The sequence below is a fragment of the Bos javanicus genome, chromosome 20 (assembly GCF_032452875.1).
Source record: "Bos javanicus breed banteng chromosome 20, ARS-OSU_banteng_1.0, whole genome shotgun sequence".
In the NCBI taxonomy this organism is placed as follows: domain Eukaryota; kingdom Metazoa; phylum Chordata; class Mammalia; order Artiodactyla; family Bovidae; genus Bos; species Bos javanicus.
In genome coordinates this window covers 1,409,125-1,434,924 of record NC_083887.1, presented here as the reverse complement: position 1 = coordinate 1,434,924, position 25,800 = coordinate 1,409,125, and the positions used below count along the sequence as shown (strand labels likewise).

At 38.5% G+C, this 25,800-nt stretch overlaps 1 protein-coding gene across 5 annotated transcripts in view; it reads right to left on the bottom strand.

Moving 5' to 3' along the window:
• Positions 1–10,316: 10,316 nt before the first annotated feature.
• Positions 10,317–25,800, bottom strand: part of SPDL1 (spindle apparatus coiled-coil protein 1) — a 32,511-nt gene continuing 17,027 nt past the window's right edge. For 4 of the 5 annotated variants that reach the window (XM_061393175.1, XM_061393174.1, XM_061393172.1 and 1 more), the window contains exons 6-11: positions 25,694–25,792; positions 25,508–25,618; positions 23,238–23,378; positions 17,520–17,623; positions 16,522–16,709; positions 10,482–13,218 (exon numbers count right to left, since the gene is read on the bottom strand). In XM_061393175.1, the coding sequence (XP_061249159.1) occupies positions 12,677–13,218; positions 16,522–16,709; positions 17,520–17,623; positions 23,238–23,378; positions 25,508–25,618; positions 25,694–25,792 (1,185 nt within the window). In that variant the 3' untranslated portion in view covers positions 10,482–12,676. The other variant, XM_061393176.1, reaches the window with a different exon arrangement.

Here is a 25,800-nt window from a genome sequence, read left to right as displayed (position 1 = left end):
AAATCACTAAATTTTAGCATGCTTTAAACTGTTTTCCTTTGGTCTTGATGCCTCAAGGATAGATTCAATGAAAATAAAACACTTAGTTCACACACTTTTTTTCCTTAAAATTTTTTTTCTGAATGCTGTTTTGGGAAAGTATTATCTTATCACTGTAAGTTATTTGATATTTTCTGCTTGAGTTCTGAAGAATTTTTCTCTATTTTAAAACCCTAATAGTCTGTTCTAGATCAGTTTTCTTAGTTTCAAGTGTTGTGTTATACTTTGCTTCTCCTTCAAATGGCTTTTGAGAGGGGGAGAACATGAAGTTCATGAAGTGATCTTGTTTCATTTCCTTCACATAATAGATTTTTACAGCTTTAGTCTATGTCATCAAAATTCTGGAGTACTTTTACAAAGTTCTAGTCAAAGGGTGCCCCCTTCTGTCAGTGCAGTGAAGTATAGTCTTTCATAAAGAATTTTTGTTCTCAGTGATGGAGGAATTGGGAGGAAGTTCTGAGTCCAATAATATTATTGTTGTTCAAGTTGTTCAACCTGAATGTAGAAAAGGCAGAGGAACCAGAAATCAAATTGCCAACATCCATTGGATCATTGAAAAAGCAAGAGAGTTTCAGAAAAATGTCTACTTCTGCTTTATGGACTATGCCAAAGCCTTTGACTGTGGGGACCACAACAAACTCTGGAAAATTCTTAAAGACATGGGAATACCAGACCACCTTACCTGCCTCTTGAGAAATCTGTATGCAAGTCAAGAAGCAACAGTTAGAACTGGACATGGAACAACAGACTGGTTCCAAATAGGAAAAGGAGTACCTCAAGGCCGTATATTGTCACCCTGCTTATTTAACTCATATGCAGAGTACATCATGGGAAACGCTGGGCTGGATGAAGCACAAGCTGGAATCAAGATTGCTTGAAGAAATCCCGATAATCTCAGATACGCAGATGACACCACCCTTATGGCAGCAAGTGAAGAAGAACTAAAGAGCCTCTTGATGAAAGTGAAAGAGAAAAGTGAAAAAGTTGGCTTAAAACTCAACATTCAGAAAACTAAGATCATGGCATCTGGTCCTACCACTTCATGGGAAATAGATGGGGAAACAGTGGAAACAGTGACAGACTTTATTTTTGGGGGCTCCAAAATCACTGCAGATGGTGATTATAGGCTTGAAATTAAAAGACGATTGCTCCTTGGAAGAAAAGTTATGACCAATCTAGACAGCATAGTAAAAAGCAGAGACATTACTTTGCCAACAAAGGTCCATCTAATCAAAGCTATGGTTTTCCCAGTAGTCATGTATGGATGTGAGAGTTGGACTATAAAGAAAGCTGAGCACCGAAGAACTGATGCTTTTGAACTGTGGTGTTGGGGAAGACTCTTGAGAGTCCCTTGGACTGCAAGGAGATCCAACCAGTCCATCCTAAAGGAAATCAGTCCTGAATACTCATTGGAAGAACTGTTGCTGAAGCTGAAACTCCAATACTTTGGCCACCTGATGGGAAGAACTGACTCATTCGAAAAGACCCTGATGCTGGGAAAAATTGAAGGCGGGAGGAGAAGGGGATGACAGAGAACAAGATGGTTGGATGGCATCACTGACTTAATGGACATGAGTTTGAGTAAACTCCGGCAGTTGGCGATGGACAGGGAGGCCTGGCCTGCTGCAGTCCATGGGGTTACAAAGAGTAGGACATGACTGAGCAACTGAACTGAACTGAATATTATGGTGCTTTTGTCTTTGAAGCCCCAATGTTTTCCCATTTGTTTCTTTTCCACTCATTTTCCAGTCTGCAAAAGGAGTCCATCTCCTTTTTAATAATGGGGAGCTTGATAACATGACAGAGTAGGAAGACCCTGAACACACTTCCTCTCATGGACACACCAAAATGACAACATTTACAGGGCAACCATTGATAAGAAAGACCAGAATCTTCCAGAAAAGATCTTCTACCACTAAAGATATAAAGAAGGAACCACAACAAGACAGGTAGAATGGGCAGTGTACAGGTAGACTCACAACCCATATCTGGGACGACAATGCACAAACAGGGAGAATAATTACAATTGCAGACATTCTCCCCAAGGAAGAATGGGTCTGAGACCCACATTAGGCTCCCCGGCCCAGAGGTCCTTGACTGGGAACAAAAGACTGCAGAATTCTTTTGCCTTGAAGGCCAGTGGGACTTACTTCTGAGAGACCCAGTAGGCTGTGGGAAACAGACTCCACTCCTAAAGGGTGCACAGAAAGTCTCACATGCTCTAGGACCCAGGGCAGAAGCAGTAATCTGAAAGGAGCCTGAGTCAGACTCCACTGCTGATCTTCGAGGGCCTCCTGGACAGACAGGAGGTAATTGGAGCTCACCTGGGGACATAGATACTGGAGGCAGCCATTTTGGGGAACACATTCTACCAGATGGACACTGGTAGAATGTCCATGGTAGTAGTCTGTGGTGTACAGACACTGTACACCACAAAAGCACCATAATATTCACTTCAGTTCAGCTGCTCAGTCAATGCTGGCTGCCATTTTGGAGTCTTCCCTCTACCTCATTAGCACTGGGACCCAGCCCCACCCACTAGCTTATCCTCAGCAGTACTGTGATATCTCAAGCCAAGCAACTAGCTGGGCAGAAGGCAGGCTGCCTTAAGAGCCCCTGAGCCTATGGCCACACCAAGACCTGTCCACCAGAGAATCCAGAACTTGGCCCCAAAACCTGATGTGCAGGCACTAGCCCGGGACCCCAGGGCCCAGTAGCCAGAGACCCTGGAACCCAGTTGTGCCCCCTAGTGGACATGCACCAGCCCCAGGACCCACTGACCTCCAGCCCTGCCCACAAGCAGACTGACACAATTTTATAGTAATTCTCAAAATCAGGTAGTACATGTTGTCCAACTTTATTCTTCATTTTAAGTTTCTCTGGTTGTATCAGTTCATTGCATTTCCATATAAATTTTAGAATCACATTTTAAATTTCCACAATAAGCCTGCTTGAATTTTCACTGAGATTGTATGGAATCCACAGGCAAATTTCAAAATTCAGGTTTTTTGCTTTAGATGTTTTGAGGCTGTCTTGTTAGGTGCCTATTTGTTCATTGTTCTCCCATCTTGATAGATTGACACTTTTCCTATTATATAATGTCTTGATATGTAAATTCATCTTATAAGGGATCTTGGGAATTTGGAGGCTAAAGTAGAAAAAGATAAGCCCATGAAAGGCAGTAACACACAGTAAGCTTTACTGCATGGCACCTGGACAGGACTGCCTGAGAAAGTTCCTCACAGCATAAGACTATCCAGAGGCTACAGGTCAGGGGCCACCATCTAGAAGGTGATAGCAAGGGAACTCCTGGGGAAGAAGGGAACTGGAAAGAGCTCACATGTCGAGATGATGTTGTTAAGTGTAATAACATAGCAGCCATCTGTATGTCTTCCTTAGGAAAATGTCTGTTCAGGTCTTCTGTTTTTTAATCAGATTGCTTTCTTTTTTGTCATTGTATGATTTCTTAATATGTTTTGGATATCAGTGCCTTATCAGACATCTGATTTGCAAATATTTTCCCTCCTTCAGTAGGTTGCCTTTTCATTTTGTTGATGGTTACATTTGCTGTGTAGAAGTTTTTTAATGTAATATAGTTCCACTTGCTTATTTTTGTTTTCTTAGCATCTATTGAGATGATCATATAATTTTCATCCTTCATTTCATTAATGTAGTATAGTACACTGACTGATTTGTAGATGCTGAACTATCCCCATCCCTGGAATAAATCCAACTTAATCATTTTATATGACCCTTATAATGTATTGAATTTGACTAGTTAGTATTTTGTTGAGGATTTTTGCATCTATGTCCATCAAGGATGGCTTCCTTTATGGCTCAGTGGTAAAGAATCTGCCTGCCAATGAAGGAGATGTGGGTTTGATCCCTGGGTCGAGAAGATCCCCTGGAAAAGGAAATGGCAACCCACTCCAGTATTCTTGCCTGGGAAATCCCATGGACAGAGGGATTTGGCAGGCTACAGACTATAGGGTCCCAAAAGAGTCAGATACAACTTAGCAACTAAACAACAACAGCAACAACCATCAAGGATATTCGACTGCAATGTCTTTCTTTTTCTCAAATATGCTCTTGTCCCTTTCTCTATCCTCTTTTTGGGATTCCTATTATGCGTATGTTGCTATATTTTATAGTGTCGGTAGGTCTCTTAAGCTCTGTTCATATTTTTTCATTCTTTTCGTTAGCCTAAATAATCTTAATTGGCCAAATTTGCTGTTGAATCTCTCTAGTTTCTCATTCATTATTATACTCTTCAACTCCAGAGGTTTTATCTGGCTCCTTTTAAGGCTTTCCTGGTAGCTCAGTGGGTAAAGAATCTGCCTGCCACTGCAGGAGACACAGGTTCGATTCTTGATCCAGGAAGATCCCCTGGAGAAAGAAATAGTAACCCACTCCAGTTTTCTTGCCTGGAAATCCTCATGGACAGAGGAGTCTGGTGGGCTACAGTCCAAGGAGTCAAAGAGTCGGACTCAGCGACTGAACAACAACTTTGGCTTCCCAGACGGCATTAGTGATAAAGAATCTGCCTGTCAACGGAAGAGACAAAAGAAATGAAGGGTCAATCCCTGGGTTGGGAAGATCCCCTGGAGGGCACAGCAACCCATTCCAGGATTCTTGCCTGGAGAATCCCATGGACTGAGGAGCCTGATTACAGTCCATAGGGCTGCCCAGAGTCACACATGACTGAAGTGACTTAACACACACATACTTTAAATAATTTTCTCTCTTTGTTGGTAGTTTCTATTTGGCATTGCCGGTCCTTTAGATCTTTGTGCATGCCTTTCATTAGTTCTTTGAGCATATTTTAAATTGTTGATATAAGTTTTTATCTAGCAAGTCCAATGTCTGAGCTTCCTCCTGGATGGTCACTAATTTCATTTTTCCTATGTATGGGTCATATTCTTATTTCTTCCATGTCTTGTGATTTTTGTTGGAAGTTGATCTCTTTGACCCACTTCCTGAGTCAGGAAGATCCCCTGTAGAAAAAAGTGGCAAACCACTCCAGTATTCTTGCCTGGGATACCTCATGGACACAGACCTATACTGTGACCATGCTGGAAACCTGATTCTCCTCCCTCCCTAGTTGGTTGTTGCTCCTTGTTGTAGTCATTGGTCCAACTTTTTAAATGATTTTTCTAAACTGATTTTGTAAGGTCTGTGTTCTTTGCTGTGTTTAGCTACTGAAATCTTCATTCCATTAGCTTAGTGATCACCTGGTGTTTCATCGGAGATTTCCTGGAATGCCCAGATTCAGCTGATTTTTCTTAATTGTTCACTTTATTGCTGTGAATCCTTGATTTTTTTCTCAGAATATAAATTTGGTTCTGACTATCCTTGCCAGTTTATTGTCAGATTTTGTAGAGGGACAGGCTTTTATTGTTTCCTATCCACAAGTCTTCTCTGATGTCACCCACTATTTTATCTAAGAAAAAGAATGGAGATTCTATCTACCTACTATCTACATCTGCTATGTAGAAATACACACACACAAAAAAAAGAGAGAGAGAGAGAGAAATAAACCATGAAATTTAAATGGTTCCTGGTGGGAGGAGGTAACAGTTATAGAAGCTGCTGCTGCTGCTGCTAAGTCACTTTAGTCCTGTCCGACTCTGTGCGACCCCATAGAAGGCAGCCCACTAAGCTCCCCCATCCCTCAGATTCTCCAGGCAAGAATACTGGAGTGGGTTGCCATTTCCTTCTCCAATGCATGAAAGTGAAAAGTGAAAGTGAAGTCACTCAGTTGTGTCTGACTCTTTGTGACCCCATGGATTGTAGCCTACCAGGCTCCTCCATCCATGGGATTTTCCAGGCAATAGTACTGGAGTGGGTTGCCATTTCCTTCTCCAGGGGATCTTCCTGACCCAGGGGAAGAACCTAGGTCTCCTGCATTGCAGACACTTTACCCTCTGAGCCATGAGGGAAGTCCATTAGTCACTAAGTTGTATCCAATTCTTTTGTGCTCCCATGGACTGTAGCCCGCTAGGAACCTCTGTCCATGGGATTTCCCAGGCAAGAATACTGGAATGGGTTGCCATGCCCTCCTCCAGGGGATCTTCGTGACACTGGGATCAAAGCCACATCTCTTACGTCTTCTGCATTTGCAGGCAGGTTCTTTATGACTAGCGCCACCTGGGAAGCCAGAGTTGTTGTTGTTCAGTCACTAAGTTGTGTCCAACTCTTTGTGACCCCATGAAATGTAGCCTGCCAGGCTTCTCTGTCTTTTGCATTGGCAGGTAGGTTATTTATCACTGAGTCACCAGGGAAGTCCCCACATATTTTAAATAATTATAAAAAAAAATTAAAGGATTACCTAAACAAACCATTTTTTGAATCATAAACTTGCTAAAGCCTATCCATTTATGTGGATAAGTTTAGATTTCAACTCAAGCAGTTTAATAACAGATGCTACAATAGTAACTATTATGCTAAACTAGGTAGTATTGAGAGACGTAACACAGGCCAATTACCTAGCAGCTCAATAAACATTAGCACCCTTCCGATACCTTAGGAGCTCCCTGGTGGAGCTAGTGGTAAAGAATACACCTGCCAATGCAGGAGACAGAAGCAGGTTTGATCCCTGGGCCAGGAAGATCCCCTGAAGGAGGGCATGGCAACCCACTCCAGTATTCTTGCCTGGAGAATCCCATGGACAGAGCCTGGTGGGCTACAGTCCATAGGGTGGCAGAATCAGACACTACTGAAGCAACTTAGCATGCATACATACACTGATACTTTATTCGAGGCAAGAAAGCATACTTACTTTGTCATCTTTGTTCTAGGCCCATTCACAGGGCTTATTATGTCTAATCAGTGAAAACGATAAATCAAGGCTTTATAACATCTGACCCTCAAGCCACCTTTGACTAATGATGAGGAAAAAAGTGCCTATTATTAATAGTTATCTTAGTTTCACATTTTCTATATAAAAATGGTTTGGAAAACATTATTTTCGATCATGCAAACATACACAAACACTTCCCTTGACTCCAAGTTGGACACCGCACAGGGAACTGAATAAAAGTGTTCATCAAAATTGAAATACCTTCCACCCCTATTTTCTCTTACCAGCACAACTAATCCACATGTAGCAGATATATTCCTTTCTCCCAGAGAACCACATCCTATTTTGCCAGCAACTCTTCACTACTTTGCTTCTTTAAATTATATCGCAACTCCAACCATCACTCTGCATTTCCACTGTTCACACTTGTATTTCCTACCTGGTCTACAGAATGGCCAAACTAGCTTTTTTCAGCCTCCATTCTTATCTTTTTCTAAATTTGTTTTCCATTATGCCCCTAGAGTATTTTTACAGAAAATAAATTGAGCATTCAACCCTTTAAATTTGTTCAGTAATTGCTTTGCTTCTATCGATTATTCAGTTTTCTTGTCATTTAGTATGCCGATTTTTCAAAACATTTTCCTAAAAGACTCAAGACTCAGCAGAATTGTTTCAGTCTCCGTGGGTGATTAAGACAGAAGCTGGATGGATAAGGTTCTCTTGTCAACTCTATTCTTCAACTTTCAAACACACTTGCTCATTTTGTTTACAAATCTTTGTTTGTAAAACAGATTCCCTAACTTGCACTCTTCATGGTTTTGCTCCTAGCCATCTCTTCAGATCCTGTTTACTGTTATAGTTTTCTTCACAAGCCCTATATACCCAGCTGTTTCAGTCTTCAGTTTGCTGAATTAAAGATGTTTCATACATTTATTGGATGAACAGCTATTTCTTCCACTTGTAATGCTATTCTCTGTGGCTTAGGAAACCTCTGAAGCCATCTCAGTTTAGAAATGATGAAAATTAAAAAAGCCCCAAGTCAGTTTGTTGTTTTCCTTCTTGGTTCCTATAGCACTCTATACACACTTAATGTCTACAACTCTTGTCTCATTATTTACTAACACTTGTAACCTTGGAGCGCCAAATAATTGATGGTTTTGAACTATGGTGTTGGAGAAGACTCTTGAGAGTCCCTTGGACTGCAAGGAGATCCAACCAGTCCATGCTAAAGGAAATCAGTCCTGAATGTTCATTGGAAGGACTGGTGCTGAAGCTGAAACTCCAATACTTTGGCCACCTGATGTGAAGAGCTGACTCATTTGAAAAGACCCTGATGCTGGGAAAGATTGAGGGCAGAAGAAGAAGGGGATGACAGAGGATGAGATGGTTGGATGGCATCACTGACTCAATGGACATGGGTTTGGGTGGGCTCCAGGAGTTGGTGATGGACAGGGAGGCATGGCGTGCTGCGGTTCTTGGAGTTGCAGAGTCGGACTCGACTGAGCGACTGAACTAAACTGTGACTTTGGACAAATAACCTCTTTGATACCTTGATTTCCTCATCTGTAAAATGAGCATCAGTATGGTATAATATCTAGCTCGCAGAGATGTTGGAAAGGTTAAATGTGGTAATATGTGAAAGGGTTTTAACAAGTGCTTGGCACATTAGATATATTCAAATGTTAGATATGATTACTAGTAATATCACCAACTACCACTATTCATCTATATGGGTCTATTAAACTGTGAGCTCTGAAGGCTTATTCTTATACCACTAGCACCTAACTCATGACAAAAACTCAGTGTTGGAAGGAAATGATCTATATTCTGTAATATGCAAGGAATATGGTGGTCATTCATTATTATCCTCAGGTTAAAATCATTTGTTTTCTAGTGCCTCCAGCTACTTTTTATAAGAAGTATTATTTAATATGAAACTTGTAGCTTCTTTAGAGTATACTTTTTGTGACTAATTAAAATTAGTTTATTATTTGATTTATTTAGAAGGGAGAGGCAATTTCCTTTTACCTAATATATTTCAATGTGACCCCATGGACTGTAGCCCACCAGGCTCCTCAGTCGATGGGATTTTCCAGGCATGAATACTGGAGTGGGTTGCCATGTCATTTTCCAGGGGATTCATTTCCTGACCCAGGGATTGAACCCGGGTCTCCCGCATTGTAGGCAGACACTTTACCGTCTGAGCTACCAGGGAAGCACACAATATATTTCAATAGACTTATCTAATTAACCCAACGTAATGGTTAAGGATGTGTTAATTTGGTTGAAGCCTAGAAATGTTGTCAAACATCATTCTAGACCTTTCTGTGTGTGTTTTTGGATAAGATTAACACTTAAATCTGTGGCCTCTGAGTAAAGCAGATTTCCCTCCAGAATGTGGGTGGGCCTATGCATGTAATTAGTTGAAGCCCTGGATTTAAAAAAAAGGCTAACCTGCCCTGAAAAATGGCAACTTTTGCAGCAGACAGCTTTTGGACTTAACTGTGACATCAGCTCTTCTTTGGGTCTACTGCCTGAGAGGCTGCTTTGTAGGTTCTGGACTTGTCAGCCTCATTTGCAAAACGCAATTCCTTAAAATAAATCTCTCTTCTCTCGACTAATACACCATCGAATGTATACATGAAATTAAGTTACAGATATAATCACTTACAGGAAAAAAGCCTTTATTTGGAAAGTTTAGAATTGAAAATATATATTATGTGTGTGTGCATATATATATATATATATATATATATATATATACACACACACACACACAAATTATATGTACCAGGGAATTAAGAATCCCTGATTTCATTTTTGTTCTTTTATTATCTTTGATAACACACTATAATCTATGTAGAATAAAAAAACAAAAAGGAGATAAATTATAGCAGCTTTATTTTAAATTTCAAAATTGTATTTTTCATGTAATTGAAACAAAACTTAAATCATGTAGATGAATACAAAGATGAACATACCTGCTTTAAACACTGACAAAATCTAGTTACAATATATTTTTAAACAAAGTTTTCTATTTTCACAACATAGTGAAAAACTATATTCATAAAAATGTTGGAAAATATAATAATGTATTCTCTTTTCAAGTATATATGGCTCTGAAGGTACTTTAATAATCTATATACAATGCATCCAACAGATTTATAATAACACTTTCCTTCAGTTAATAGTCTATTCACTGTGATTCACAGTTCATCACTTAAGGAACTCTCCTGGTTAGAATCACAATCACATTTTAAATGTTTGGTCAAAGCATGAAAATATCAGTTCCTGGCACAATGAGTAGAAGGAAAATAGGCTGCAAGAAGGTATCCTCAGATAAAGACAATCTTTAAGCTTCAGAGCAATCTTTGGGGCAAGTGGTACCTTATTTTCATAAAGGAAAAGTCTTTACTGCTGAGGGCACTGGGTCTCTGGAGTTGACTTGGAGGACACATACACAGTAGGGTATGATTTCTTACTGCTGAGGGCACTGGGTCTCTGGAGTTGACTTGGAGGACACATACACAGTAGGGTATGATTTCTTACAAGCTGCTTTTTCCAGTTTGCTTGCAGTTTCTTTCCCTTGTTTAACTTCTCTTTGAAGCCTTGATTCAGCAGCTAACCTACAGGCATTAAAGCATCCATTCTGAATTCAAATGTGGTCAGGAAAAATTAAAGAAGAAATAATCCTATAGTATAATGGATCTCTTAATGAGACAAGGTGATTTTTTTTAAGGTATTTAAGAAGAAAAATTACAGTTGACTCCAATACAATTAAAAAAAACTAAATCACTGCCTTGCTAAAAATATTTTCTATCAGTAGGCTTAATTTTTCAAATGTCTAAAGAAATATCTTTAAGGCTGATAAAAAGTCATGGCAAAGTCTAGAATAAAGAATTAAAATATAATGATACCTATCATGATAAACATATCTAACAAAAAATGTTTAATGCTAGAGCACTGTATTAATGTTAACATGACTCAACAAAAGCAAATGCAAGATAAAAACTAACAAGGAAACCTGGGCTGCATGGATATCTAAATATCCCATTAAAAAACTCGAATTTCAACTAGCAAAATAATAGTTTAAGAAAAAATAAACAATGAAGAAATATTTTAAAGGGCCTATACAGATATTTTATAGCAAGAGCATCAATTAAATTTATAAAGCATGCAACAGTGAATCTCCTAATAGAAGCCATGTTTATTATTATAATATTATCATAGGATAATCATGCAGAGGACAAAAGGCTGGAAACATCTGAAGTTAGCAGATGGACTCACACACACACACACACACACACACACACACACACACACACAGAAATGTTTTGTTATTTTGTTTTTGTTTAAGGAGAAGGCGATGGCACCCCACTCCAGTACCCTTGCCTGGAAAATCCCACGGACGGAGGAGCCTGGTGGGCTGCAGTCCATGGGGTCGCTAAGAGTCGGACATGACTGAGCGACTTCACTTTCACTTTTCACTTTCATGCATTGGAGAAGGAAATGGCAACCCACTCCAGTGTTCTTGCCTGGAGAATCCCAGGGATGGCGGAGCCTGGTGGGCTGCCGTCTATGGGGTCGCACAGAGTCGGACACGACTGAAGCGACTTAGCAGTAGCAGTAGCAGCAGCAAGACAAAAAAATTTCAACATGCTATTTGAGTCAAACAAGTATCTGAACATTTGCTTGAATAATTTTTATTAAGCAAAAAAAGGCAGAAGAAGAAATGAAGACAACATAGAGAGTAAGATTTGCATTGATCAGTTCTGGAAATTCACCTCCAGAAATATACAATGGTCAAGCACACATACACAATGAATCACATATACACAAGCGTAACTTGTTGAATTCAATTCACAATTAGTTGAAACTGTGTGTGTATCAGATAGCATTCATTTAAAGGTACCCTTTTCCTTGAGAATATTAAGCTTTTAGTTCAAGTGACTTATAGGTTATAATGCTATTACATAAAAATTCAAGAAATGGAGTAATACATTACTCCAATTAACAAAAGCTGCAATATTGTTGAAATGCTTTCATTGTTGATACTACATTTAGTAAAATGTAAAATGTCTTATTTTGTACGTCTCCATTAAGACTGATGTAGTACCTTAAAGATCTAGTAGCACCTTAAAGACCTCCTTTCATAGCAGACAATCCAAGCTAACTATTTTCATACCAATACGGTTAATTTTTAAAATATCTATTTATTTTAACTCCACTATCATTCCACTGCATAAAGACATCCTTCATCTTTATCACCCTTTTTCGCCTTCTCCGTTTTCCTCATTCGCTTCTTTTTTGCCCATCCTTGGTCCTGCTACACACATCAGGAACGTGCTTTTACACCACCCTAACCTCCGTCACTGGACCTACCGTTCCTTCCACTCACTTTCTCTTACCGTCTTTCTGGCCTCTATTATTTTAATTTTTTAAAAAATGTTAATTCCTACAGACATGTATGTCTGACACCTCCTCTTTTAGTCACAAACTCAATTATGCAAAAACTAGAGGCTTTGAAGTTTGGGTGTAAATTGAAAACGAATACCTTTGATATTTTAAAATGTCAGAATAGGTATTAAAGCACATGCTTGAAGGCTTAGAATAAACAATTTCAAAAGCCATAAAAAAATTTCACCTAACAGTTTTTTGGAAGGCTGAAATTTCTTAAGACTAATTGGAAAGCCCTTTTAGGAGGTAAGGTAATTTTTCTTTCAGGTCACTCCTGAACCAGGAAAAAAATAACTACATTTATTCAAAACAACAAAACATTCAGAGATGTACTAGACTTGTGACAGAGAAAAGTGCTACTGTTTAAAATAATTCCCTTATTCAGGAGTCTTTTCCCCTTGAAATCATCTTAGTCTTTCTTAAAGTTTTAGAAAATTGGAAGGTAGGTAGATGAAACTGGGGAATTATACTGCATACAATACTAAGAAAATAGATTAAGAAACAGACAGCACAGTTCATGCAGCGATAGAGACAAGATGGAGAGGGCTGCTCGCTGCCTTGCAGGAGAGACGACACTGACCTGGGAGAGTTAGGGGTGTTTCTGCTTCTTTCACTTAAGGCTTCCGAGTCAGCTGGAACTCCTGTAAGTTTCACACACTTCTTTTCCTTTCTTGGCTGAATATCCAGGGTCAGACTTTTGTAAGGAGAGAGAATGACTCCTGATGTGCTTACAGAAACTGTCTTTTCTAGCTGCAAGTTGTTATCTTCCGAACCGTCAGAACAGGATTGAGCCTCCTCTTTCTGTGGTGATAGTCTATAATCTTCTTCCCCAACAGCACTGGTGGCACATACACCATTAGGGGTGCTTATATCCACAGGTAGGACCTCACGTCTCTTTTTGAGTACAGGCACTTCAATTTTCTCTGAGAATAAAAACAATTAAAAAATGTATTTAGTCAATATGTCAAAGATACAATCAACATAAGGTAGAACTAGCTATAAATGTATTTGTTTTCCTTTGTTTTCCACGCCTGTTTCTTTAAAAACTATTCATCTCCTTACTGAAATACACTGTCTTTAATTCTTTCTTTTTTATGGATTCCATTAACTGTATCTTTGCAAGGTTATCTGCCTATAAATTTTTCCTTGGGACCTCAATATATTTGACTGTAGGAATGAACACTTAAATGTTCTCTTCTAGGCATACAAAAAAGATCTTCATGACCCAGATAATCACAATGGTGTGATCACTCACTTAGAGCCAGACAACCTGGAATGAGAAGTCAAGTGGGCCTTAGGAAACATCACTATGAACAAAGCTAGTGGAGGTGATGGAATTCCAGTTGAGCTATTTTGAATCCTAAAAGATGATGCTGTGAAAGTGCTGCACTCAATATGCCAGCAAATTTGGAAAACTCAGCAGTGGCTACAGGACTGGAAAAGGTCAGTTTTCATTTCAATCCCAAAGAAAGGCAATGGCAAAGAATGCTCAAACTACCACACAATTGCACTCATCTCACATGCTAGCAAAGTAATGCTCAAAATTCTCCAAGCCAGGCTTCAATAGTATGTGAACTATGAACTTCCAGATGTTCAACCTGGATTTAGAAAAGGCAGACGAACCATAGATCAAATTGCCAACATCTGCTGGATCAAGAAAAAGCAAGAGAATTCCAGAAAAATATCTACTTCTGCTTTATTGACTATGCCAAAACCTTTGACTGTGTGGATCACAACAAACTCTGGAAAATTCTTAAAGACATGGGAATACCTGACCAGCCTCTTGAGAAATCTGTATGCAGGTCAAGAAGCAGCAGTTAGAACTGGACATGGAACAACAGACTGGTTCCAAATAGGAAAAGGAGTATGTCAAGCCTGTATATTGTCACTCCGCTTATTTAACTTATATACAGAGTACCTCATAAGATATGCTGGGCTGGATGAAGCACAAGCTGGAATCATGATTGCCGGGAGAAATATCAATAACCTCAGATATGGAGATGACACCACCCTTATGGCAGAAAGCGAGAGCTAAAGAGCCTCTTGATGACAGTGAAAGAGGAGAGTGAAAACAATGGCTTAAAACTCAACATTCAGAAAACTAAGATCATGGCAGCTTGTCCCATTACTTCATGGCAAATAGATGGGGAAACAGTAGAAACAGTGTCAGACTTTGGGCTCCAAAATCACCGCAGATGGTGACTGTAGCCATGTAAAAGATACTTGCTCCTTGGAAGAAAAGCTATGACAAACCTTGACAACTTATTAAAAAGCAGAGACATTACTTTGCCAACAAACATCCGTCTAGTCAAAGCTACGGTTTTTCCAGTAGTCATGTACGGATGTGAGAGTTGGACTATAAAGAAAGCTGAGCACTGAAGAATTGATGCATTTGAACTGTGGTGTTGGAGAAGGCTCTTGAGAGTCCCTTGGACAGTAAGGAGATCCAATCAGTCCATCCTAAAGGAAATTAGTCCTGAATATTCATTGGAAGGACTGATGCTGAAGCTGAAACTCCAATACTTTGGCCACTTGATGTAAAGAACTGACTCATTTGAAAAGACCCTGATGCTGAGAAAGATTGATGGCGCAAGAAGGGGATGACAGAGGATGAGATGGTTGGATGGCATCACTGACTCAATGGACACGAGTTTGAGTAAACTCCACGAGTTGGTGATAGACAGGGAGGCCTGGCGTGCTGCAGTCCATGGGGTTGCAAAGAGTTGGACACGACTGAGCGACTGATCTGATTGACTGAACTGAGGGCTATTATAAAAGTTGCATGGGGTTTCAGCATGGAAATTAGGAAGGATATAGTGCATAAGAGTCAAGCAATCCAGGTACAAATCCTGGTGCTAACAACACTCAGCAGCTGAGTGACCTTGGAAAAGTACTTAACCTCTCTGAGCATTGTTTTCTTACTTTTTTTAAAGCTTGAATAATAATAATCATTTACTGATCAGCTAAGTAGAAAGCACTGTGGTAACTGCTATATGCTTTTACACTTAATCTAAAACACGATCTATGTTTTTGTAATGTATAAAATGGAATTAAAAGCACTAATTGAATGAACATTCAGTAGTGTGTTATAAGGATTAACATAACATCATTCCATCTCCTATGCAGGTCTAGATATACGGTCACAGAATAATCATTCTAATACTTTTTCTGTTTTCCAAAACTAGCATTCTTTCATTTTCAGAATCAAAATATTAATTAAGTTGGGGAAACCACAGTTGACTGTGGGGCTGGTGTTCCTGCTCTACACTGTTGTTTTTAAATCATTATTTTTCCTTTCTCTTGCACTGCTTCTTTGAAATCCACACTATCAATATTCACTATACTTCCTCCTGCTTGCACTACTTAGTTCAGCAGACCTTTGAAATTTGAAGTGGATAACTCTTAATCAGGACAGTCTATTAATCAGAGAAGGGGAAAAAGATGAGAGAAAGAGAAGCCTTTTTAAACTATAAAGAAACCTTATTATTGCTGACAATCTGCCCCCTATTGTTGAGAATCACTCCTGTCCCTGAAATGATGATGAAGAGAGAGTTGTAGGCATGTGAACGGTGTAGGGGCAAAAATGACTGAAAGTCTATAACCTAGAACACGTAACAGAACTTTTTTTGGCCTAAGAACCGTCACATTCTTAGACTCCATTATTTCAGGTTTTCTATGAACAGTTACTATTAACTAATATAGCTCTTGCAAAGAGTTGACTCATTGGAAAAGACTCTGATGCTGGGAGGGATTGGGGGCAGGAGGAGAAGGGGACGACAGAGGATGAGATGGCTGGATGGCATCACCGACTTGATGGACGTGAGTCTGAGTGAACTCCGGGAGTTGGTGATGGACAGGGAGGCCTGGCATGCTGCGATTCATGGGGTTGCAAAGAGTCAGACACGACTGAGCAACTGAACTGAATATAGTTCTTAAACATCAGTTGCCTCAATAAAACTGAACTCTTTAGTATTACATAAGATGCTGCAATCTTAAATGGAAAAGGCTCAAATGTTAAAGAATACTCATTTTATTCATGCACATCCAATACACAGTTCTCTTTCCTACAAATTCTGTAGCAATACATTTATTTTATTAAATATAGATACAAAATCACAAATTAGTTTGTAATGAGGTTTCCATAAAGCTGTAGAAAGAAAAAAAATTGATATGATTTCTCAGAGCTTCTCATGATATAAAAGACAAAATATATGATACATTCATACCTTCAGGTTCATACTTCAGTCTTAGCTCATCTAATTTAGCTCTCAGTTTCATATTTTCACTTTGGGAAAGCTGGAGGTGCCTTTCATTTAAAAAAAGTTTCCGCTCAATATCCAGAGCCCGCTGGCTCTCAAGTAGTGCTTTCATCCGCTGGATGGACAATTCACCTTTGATGCTTTCACTTTCTTTGCTACATTAATAAAAAAAAAAAAAAAAGAGAGAGAACCAAGGAATATTAACATAGCACATGAAATACATAGTTTTTAGTACAAACTATTTGTTTAGTTGCTAAGTTGTGTCCAACTCTCTTGTACCCAGGGACTGTGCCTGTCAGGCTCCTCTGCCCATGGGATTCCCCAGGCAGGAATACTGGAGTGGGTTGCCATTTTCTTCTCCAGAGGATCTTCCCTATCCAGGGATCAAACTCACATTTCTTGCGTCTCCTGCATTGGCAGGCACATTCTTTACCACTGACCCACCTGGAAAGCCCACCAATTGTTTACTATATTATATATTTTAACTCTTAGTAAAACATATTTCCCTGGTGTTTTTTAGTAACAAAGAAAGAATAAGCAAATTAAGATTTAACAATAGCAGTTTCAAATAAAAAAATCTCATGCATTTTTCAAAGGAAATGGACAAAGAGGGGCATACTTTCCATATTACACATGTATAAATAAACTCCTTTAAGTTTTAAATTACATGGTATTTATTCTTAAAAAAAATTAGGTTATAAGAACATTTTCTAAAGTTCTTTATATTTGCTAATTTGAAAGGCTTTAAGAAAAACAAAAAACTAAAAACATTTAATTATTCATTTAAAGTATTTTTCTTCAATAACCAGTAATAATTATATCTTGAATAAATATCATTTGCTGCACAGAGGTATTTTTGTTGTTCTTTTCTGGAACTTTCTTTTGGCAATGTAAAGACAAAACTACTACCACTTATTACAAGCAAGTGAACAGAGTCTCTGTCTTTCTAAGCACCCAACACTTACTTTAAGTTGTCAAGCTTTATTTGAAGTAAATCTGTGTAATAGGTGTCATCTTCCAGAGCAACAGAGTTGGCTGAAGGCTTAGATTCCATACTTTCATATAAACTCTAAAGAAAACAACAATTCTTACTACTTAGATAATAAATTAGGTTAGCATAGGTTTATTAATATCAGTTACCATTACTGAATGCTTATCATATGCCAGGCACTGTGCTAAGTACTATCCACGTAACTCACTCCCTTTCTGAAGCAGGTGTACGAAGGAGCACTCCTCTGTTACAGATGAGGGAGCTGGCTCACAATACTACAGGCAAGTAGACTGACAAGAGAGAACCTGAACACAGCTCTGTCTCTGAAGCCTATGCTTCTAATCACACCTGTGTCCTCCCTCTGGTTCCTCTCTCCTGGCTTTTAATATGGAAGAAACAAATACTCACTGGGAAAGTGCTGCACTCAACATGCCAGCAAATCTGCAAAACTCAGCAGTGGCCACAGGACTGGAAAAGGTCAGTTTTCATCCCAATCCCAAAGCCTTAATTCCAGCCTTATAAAACAGCCATAAATAACAAAAATATGAAAAAGAGTGGAAATCCGTATAGTTATTTTTGGTGCCCGCTCTTCTGAGATTCTGAAAGAATCTCTGTACAATTTCTCTAAGGAAAAAAAATGTAAATCTGCTTAAAAGTATGTAAACAAATTCAGAGATTGCAGGTAAAAGCCCTTAATTTAAAGCCATACTTTTCGAAGTATAGTGCAGAGTATACTGGTGAGCCACATACACCTTTTTTCAAGTTCAACCAAAATTGCAGTCCTTTCAACAATTCTTGTAAGAGAAAGAAAATTATATAAACTTAAAATTTTACACCAATAGCTAATTTTATAATAATAGCTACAATTTAGAATGTTGACATTATTAACGTTTACAAAGTTTGTCATTTATAAGCTGTGATTAGTTCTTTAGTGAGAAGATAGATATCTGTGCTCCCTAAGTTAATTTATAAATTCAATGTACTCCTAATAAAAATGCCAACAAACTTTTTTTTTGAGCTAGACGAGACGTTCATAGGGAAAAACAGACATGAAAGGACAGAAAAAATGCTGAGAAAGCAAAGCTGTGGTGGGAGAAGAGCGCTACCAGATAAAACGTAACTGTGAAACCTCTAAAATTAAAAGTATGGCACCGATGTGCAGAAAAGCAGGCCAATCGAATAGAATGGAAAATCCAGAAACAGACTCAAGCATATATGAAAATTTGATATATGATAAAGATCTTATATTAAATCTGCTATCAAGACTGACTTTTAAATAAACGATGCTGGGACAACTGGCTAGTTATTTGGAAAAGGTAAAATTAGATTTATACCTCACCCTATACACAAGAATAAACTTCAATCGAGATCAAGTCTCTAAATGTAAAATGTGAAACCATACAAACACTACTAGAAAACATGCGTCAGTTTCTCTATATACCCATGCAAGTAAATACACCTATGAAAACATGCTAAAACTCACTCATTATTACAAAAATAGAAATTAAGACTACACTGAGATACCATTTCTTATCTATCAATCCAGCAAAAATTTCTTAAAATAATACATTTTATTGGTGAGGTGACAGAAATGAGCGCTATGATACAGTGCTAGTTTACTTTGACTCAGCAATTGTACTGTAGGAATTATTCAGGATAATACATCAATAATAAGGAAACACACATACATGCAAAATACACTTTGTAGCACTGTACATAATTGCAAAATACTGGAAATAATCTAAATACCCAGACAGAGGAGAATGTATGAGAACCCATACATCAGAATCCTCTGTTGCTGTGAATTAGGAAGATCTCTCTAAACTAGATGAAGTGATTTCCAGGTTAAAATAAAAAAAAAGGAAACTATAAAAGACTATCTGTGCTATGCCACATTTGTCCAAGAAATAAAAAGGGAAGATAAAGCCTACATAAAGCTGCTCTCTTTGCACAGAGGAACAGGGCATGAGTAAATCAGAAACAAACTGGCTGCCCAGACAGGTGGGTGTCAACAGAGGGGAAGGAACGGAGACGGGCAAAACTCGGTACAGTTTTGACTTTAGACCACATTAATGGTTCACATGCTGGAAAGAGTAAATAAATTCAACAAGGATGGACAAAACCTAATTATTTCAGATGAACAACACACTCATAACTGGTAAGGGAAAGTGCAGCACTCAATATGCCAGCAAATTTGGAAAACTCAGCAGTGGCCATAGGATTGGAAAAGGTCAGTTTTCATTTCAATCCCTAAGAAAGGAAATGCCGAAGAATGTTCAAATCATGTACAATTGCACTCATTTCACATCCTATCAAGATTAGGCTAAAAATCCTTCAAGCTTGGCTTCAGTAGTACACGAACCGAGAAATTCCAGATGTACAAGTTGGATTTAGAAAAGGCAAAGTAACCAGAAATCAAATTGTCAACATTCGCTGGATCACAGGAAAAGCAAGACAATTCCAACAAAACATTTACTTCTGCTTCATTGACCATGCTGAATCCTTTAACTGTGTGGATCACAACAAACTGTGGAATATTCTTGAAGAGATGGGAATATCAGACCACCTTAACTGTCTCCTGAGAAACTTGTATGCAAGTTAAGAAACAACAGTAAGAATTGTACGTGGAACAATGGACTGGTTCAAAATAGGGAAAGGAGTACATCAAGGCTGTATATTGTCACCCTGCTTATTTAACTGTATGCAGAGTACATCATATGAAATGCAGGGCTGGATGAAGCACAAGCTGGAAACAAGATTGCTGGGAGAAATATCAATAACCTCAGATATGCAGATGATACCACTTTAATGGCACAAAATGAAGAGGAACTAAAGAGCCTCTTAATGAAGGTGAAAGAGGAGAGTGAAAAAGTTGGCTTAAAACTCGACATTCAAAAAATGAAGATAAAGGCATCCAGTCCCATCACTTCATGGCAAATAGATAAACAGTGGAAACAGTGTCAGACTTCATTTTTTTGGGCTCCAAAATCACTGCAGATAGTGACTGCAGCCACAAAACTAAAAGATGCTTCCTCCTTGGAAGAAAAGATATGACAAACCTAGACAGTGAATCAAAAAGCAGAGACATCACTGCCGACTAAGGTCCATTTAGTTAAAGCTAAGGCTTTTCCAGTAGTCGTGTATGGATGTGAGAGTTGGACCATAAGGAAGGCTGAAAGCCGAGGAATTGATGCTTTCGAACTTTGGTGCTGGAGATGACTGTTGAGGTCCCTTGGACAGCAAGGAGATCAAACCGGTCAAATCTAAAGGAAATCAACCCTGAATATTCACTGGAAGAACTGGTGCTGAAGCTAAAGCTCCAATAACTTTGGCCACCTCAGGTGAAGAACTGACTCATTTGAAAAGACCCTGATGGTGGGAAAGATTGAGGGCAAGAGGAGAAGAGGGTGACAGAGATGAGATGGTTGGATGGCATCACTGACTCAATGCACATGAGTCTGAGTAGACTCAGGGAGATAATGAAGAACAGGGAAGCCTGGTGTGCTGCAGTTCATGCGGTCGCAGAGTTGGACGTGACTGAACAACAACAACAAAACCTTTGAACATAGTATTTTGACTATATACCCTCAAGTTAAAAACAAAAAGAACAAATCCTGAACTTTAATGAATAATTTCAAAACTATATATATTTTAAGAATGAGTAAATAAGCAAATATATTGAGGACAATAAGAGCCAGGTTTTTCACTGTTGGAAAAAATGGGGTAGGCAAAGAACCCTGTGGCACTGGACTCAAACTGGAGTTATTAAGTACGACATCAAGGTTTTATTATGTGTTTATGTGTATATATGTGTGTGTAATACACAAAATTGTTTACATGAAACATTGCTAAACATGCATATAACACATACCTAAATACACTAAATATGTGGACATAGACTTCCTGTTCTGTCTGCTAAAAGAATCCAGAAGTGATGACATTTCAGTAGCAATAAGCACATTCAGTGCCCAGATTCTGGTTTCTAAGTGCCCTTCTTCATTTAAAGGAACCTATGTTCCTTGTAGAAATGTTGATTCCATTTGTTGTGCCAGAGTAAGGAAGTACCCCCACTGGCCAAATCTGGGACAGAGTAAATAAGGAAGTTATAGATTACAGTCCATAGGATAAAATAAGAATTTATGAGACTATATGACATCAATAAGTGAGGAGAAAAGCTCTAATTCATTGTTCTAACTGAAATTATCATTTGGCAATCATCACAGTAATACCTGTTTCAGGCAAGAATCATCAATGGATGTTCAAGTATAAGGGGAAATAGATATACTTGGCCTAAGTAACTCCCTATGAAATATTTAAGGTTAATATCACCTGTTACAGTAGAAATAGACATCATGTGCCATCTGACGTGACATATTGAGAAAGTATTCTACTACTCCTGGAGTATTCCCATCAAAAATAAGAGAGCCTGAGGAATTGTCCCAGACTGTTTCTGTTCAGTTGCTCAGTTGTGCCTGACCCTTTGCAACCCCATGGACTGCAGCATGCCAGGCTTCCCTGTTCTTCTCTACCTCCTTGAGTTTGCTCCAAGTCATGTCCACTGACCTGGTGATGCCATCCGACCGCCTCATCCACTGCCACCCTGTCCTCCTGCGGTCAGTCTTTCCTGACTTTAATTATATGGGCCTTTAGAGTCTTTAAAGAGACTTGACAATTAAATACAACGTATGATCACAGATTGGACCCTAGAAAGGAAAGCATTTGGTCGCTTTTGTATTCCAGGAAGGACATTAGTGGTAATTCCTAAAGTGTAAAAGGCAGCTCAGCTAAAACTATGTATCAATGTAAGTTTCCTGATTGATCATTGTACTATGGTTATGTAAAAGATAAACTTCACTGCTGAGTAACAACTTAAGGGTAAAGGGATAACTGGTTTGCAACTTACTCTCAAATGTTTCAGATAAAAATGTATATACATGGAGAGAGAGAAAATAAAAATGCAAATGTGGTGAAACTGACAACTGGGGAATCTGGGTGAAGAGTATGCGGTAATAGTTTTACAACTTTCCTGAAGGTTTGAATTTCAAAAATTTTGAAATAGTTTTCTAAAGACTTGTATGAATTCCAGTTGCCACATAATACTGGACAATGTGACAAAAAGCAAAGCTTACTTTGCATTCATCAAAAATTAGAGGTAGAAAGCACCAAAAAAGAATTAATTACTGGTAACACTTGACAAGAGGAACAAATCTCATTGACATAATGTAGAGTGGAAGACAGAAGCAAGAGTGTGTAGTGAACGGTTTCATTTATATGGAGTTCAAGAGTATTTGAACATGTAAAGCCGGTACAAGGTTAGACGGTGGGAGTACTCACTCAAAAGGGACATGGCAGGACTTTTCTGGAAGGCTAGAAGCACTCTGTACCATGGGCTGGTAATAATTGAAGGGGTGTATGTGTGTAAAACTCCCTGAGTTCTACACCTAAGACATGGGTGCTTTGAGTATAAATGAGTTAAAATTTACAATAACAACAACAAACATGGGGCTCTATGAAAAGCAGCAGTAGTCCAAGCCACTGAAAAGCAAAAACAAACTGGAAGAAGAAAGGAAATACTGGTAAATCTCAGTAGAAACTATAGATTCATTACATAATAAAGAAACCCATTCAAGTTAAAAGTAGCAAGATATTCAAACAAAAAACTGTTTTATTTTTAAAAGCTGTTTACACATACCTTAAATTTCTCCAGATTCCTAATTTCACCTAAGAGATGTTTAATTTCACCATTTTTCTGCTCCAACATGGCAAGCAACCGTTCCTGCTGTTCAAATTCAGCTTGAGACCCTTTCATTTGCAGCAATGTAGCGATCTGTACCTAGAAGAAAAAAAAAAATTCTCCCCCATAAAATTGAGTGGGGGAGAAGATTCTGATAACTATATTTTTGATACAATTCATACTTTGTACTATACTACTTTGGCTTCATTTTAGAAGCTAAACAAATTAGCTGTGTCTAGTTTAATACTCTAATAATTTGATAATATTTATTTCAGATAGCCTAGTTACAGATATAACTCTCTAGTACTTATTTCAACTACTTATGAGTTGGTATCTGAAGTCCGTAACAATTGTCTGTACTTCTGTGAAACACAGCTGAACTGCATGGCTGTGGTCGAGAAGTCACCAGTTAAGTGGTAGAGAAACCCAGCAGGACGCTGTACTGTACTCACCATAAGCATTCTCATCAAGGGGCTGGTGCAGCTTCTCAAAAATTTTAATGAAATTCAGTAGTATTCAGTGGGGGAAATTATTAAGCTACTCACATTTGTAGCTTAATTGTGGCACAGGACAAGGATGGAAAGCAAAGGTAAAGGGTGCAAACTTCAATATAAAGTTATTTTTTCAAGAGCAGCAATCAACCTACCTAATTATGACTCCACCTCAACTTGGAGTTGGACAGCAACCAGAAGGAAATTAGCTAAAACCTAAACCTAGCATTCCTTTCTGCCTTTGGAAATTTCTGCAGTTCTAAAAAGTGTCAATTAGTTAAAATAAATTTTTGAGTACAGCAATTATATGAAGTTGCAGCTATGGTTATAAGTAAGAGACTACTTTTAACATTTTTAAGGATCCACTTTTTGCTCCTGCTTCATACTGGACTTCCCCGGTGGCTCAGATGCTAAAGCATCTGCCTACAATGCAGGAGACCCAGGTTTGATCCCTGGGTCAGGAAGATCCCCTGGAGAAGGATATGGCAACCCACTCCAGTACTCTCGCCTGGAAAATCCCATGGACGGAGGAGCGAGGTAGGCTACAGTCCATGGGGTTGCAAGGAGTCAGCCATGACTGAGCGACTTCACTTTCACTTTTTCACTTTCATACTGGAAGCTAGACACATCAATCCCCCCAAAATTCAGAATGCTACCTGTGTCTAAAGATAGTTTGGGGTAGCAGAACAGTGAGAGATTAATAACAATAGCCCAACAAATGTATTTTAATGTATTTAAACAAAGAGCAAATATGAGAAAATTTACAAAGAAATAATTCCCAGATAGGGGAGAGCCAAGGTAAACCAGACAACACAACTGAAATCCTCAGAAATAAAAGACACAGTTGTTGTCCATTAAGTCAGTACTTTTCTATTTGCCAAACATGTAAGCATGTTGCTATGCCTTCGTTTAACTCCAGGACAACTCTTAAGAGGCAAGTTCTATCATCTCTATTTTACAAATGAGGTGACTAATTGCTCTGAAAAATAAGCATACTTGTCCAAAGTCACACAGCTAACAAGCGAGACTAGGATTCAATCCCAAGTTTATCTGATGCCAAAGTTTAATCACTGATCTTTCCTATTTCTTTGGTAAATCTCATCATCCTTAAAAGAGGCAGGAAACCTTACAGACTTCTAGTAAGTGCTACCACTTCAGGAGATCAGGAGTCTAAGGGTTGGCACAATACTGGAATCTAATTTCCACATGCTTTTCTGTTACCAGCTGTTCGGCAAAAATGACGCCCAACAAACCTTAATATTAAAAGGGCTGATATGCTTGACTTGAGAAACTGCAAGGAAAGGAAATTCAAACTTCAGTCTATTAATAAGCCTTTGTGGGAGAACTGAAGAATGGTGAGAGAGCTAGCTTTAGTTGAAGTAGACATTTCAGGGCTACCCTCAGAAAGAAACCAGGCCAACAGCAGGACAGAAAAATTTTTTAATACTTGATTTTTCCCATTACAAAGAAAGAGCTAATGGCAAGGCTACTAAGAATTAAAAACTCAAGGCTAGTGAGTAATAATTAAAAACTCAATCAATCCATGAATGCTACATATACCACTAAAATCTACACAGAATTAAATGTTTTTAAATAAAATATAAAAGGGATCTCTCATTCAATTAAAATATTTTTTTCTAAGGTCATGTAGTTCTAGAAATAATCGTTAAAGTGTATTACTTGTACAAGTCATACTGATACAAAATAAGGTTGAATAAATCTTACACTAATTCTTACCTTCATTCTTTGCATCTGTTCTCTATTAAATGTATTTTGCTTCTTCAGTGACTGATACTTGACTTTCATGCTGATAAGCTGACGTTCCATTGCTGCCCTTCGATCCTCCACCTAGAAAATATAACATGTTTAATTATGCTTTTATTAAGTGAAATGCCAATTAATCAATGGAATATTTTTATGTACCTCTGCAAACAAAGAATTGCCTTTACTGTTGGGGTCCAAGGCTTGCTGGAGGGCCTGGTCTAGCTGCACCTGAAGGTCCTGATTCACTACACGAGCTTTCTAAATTC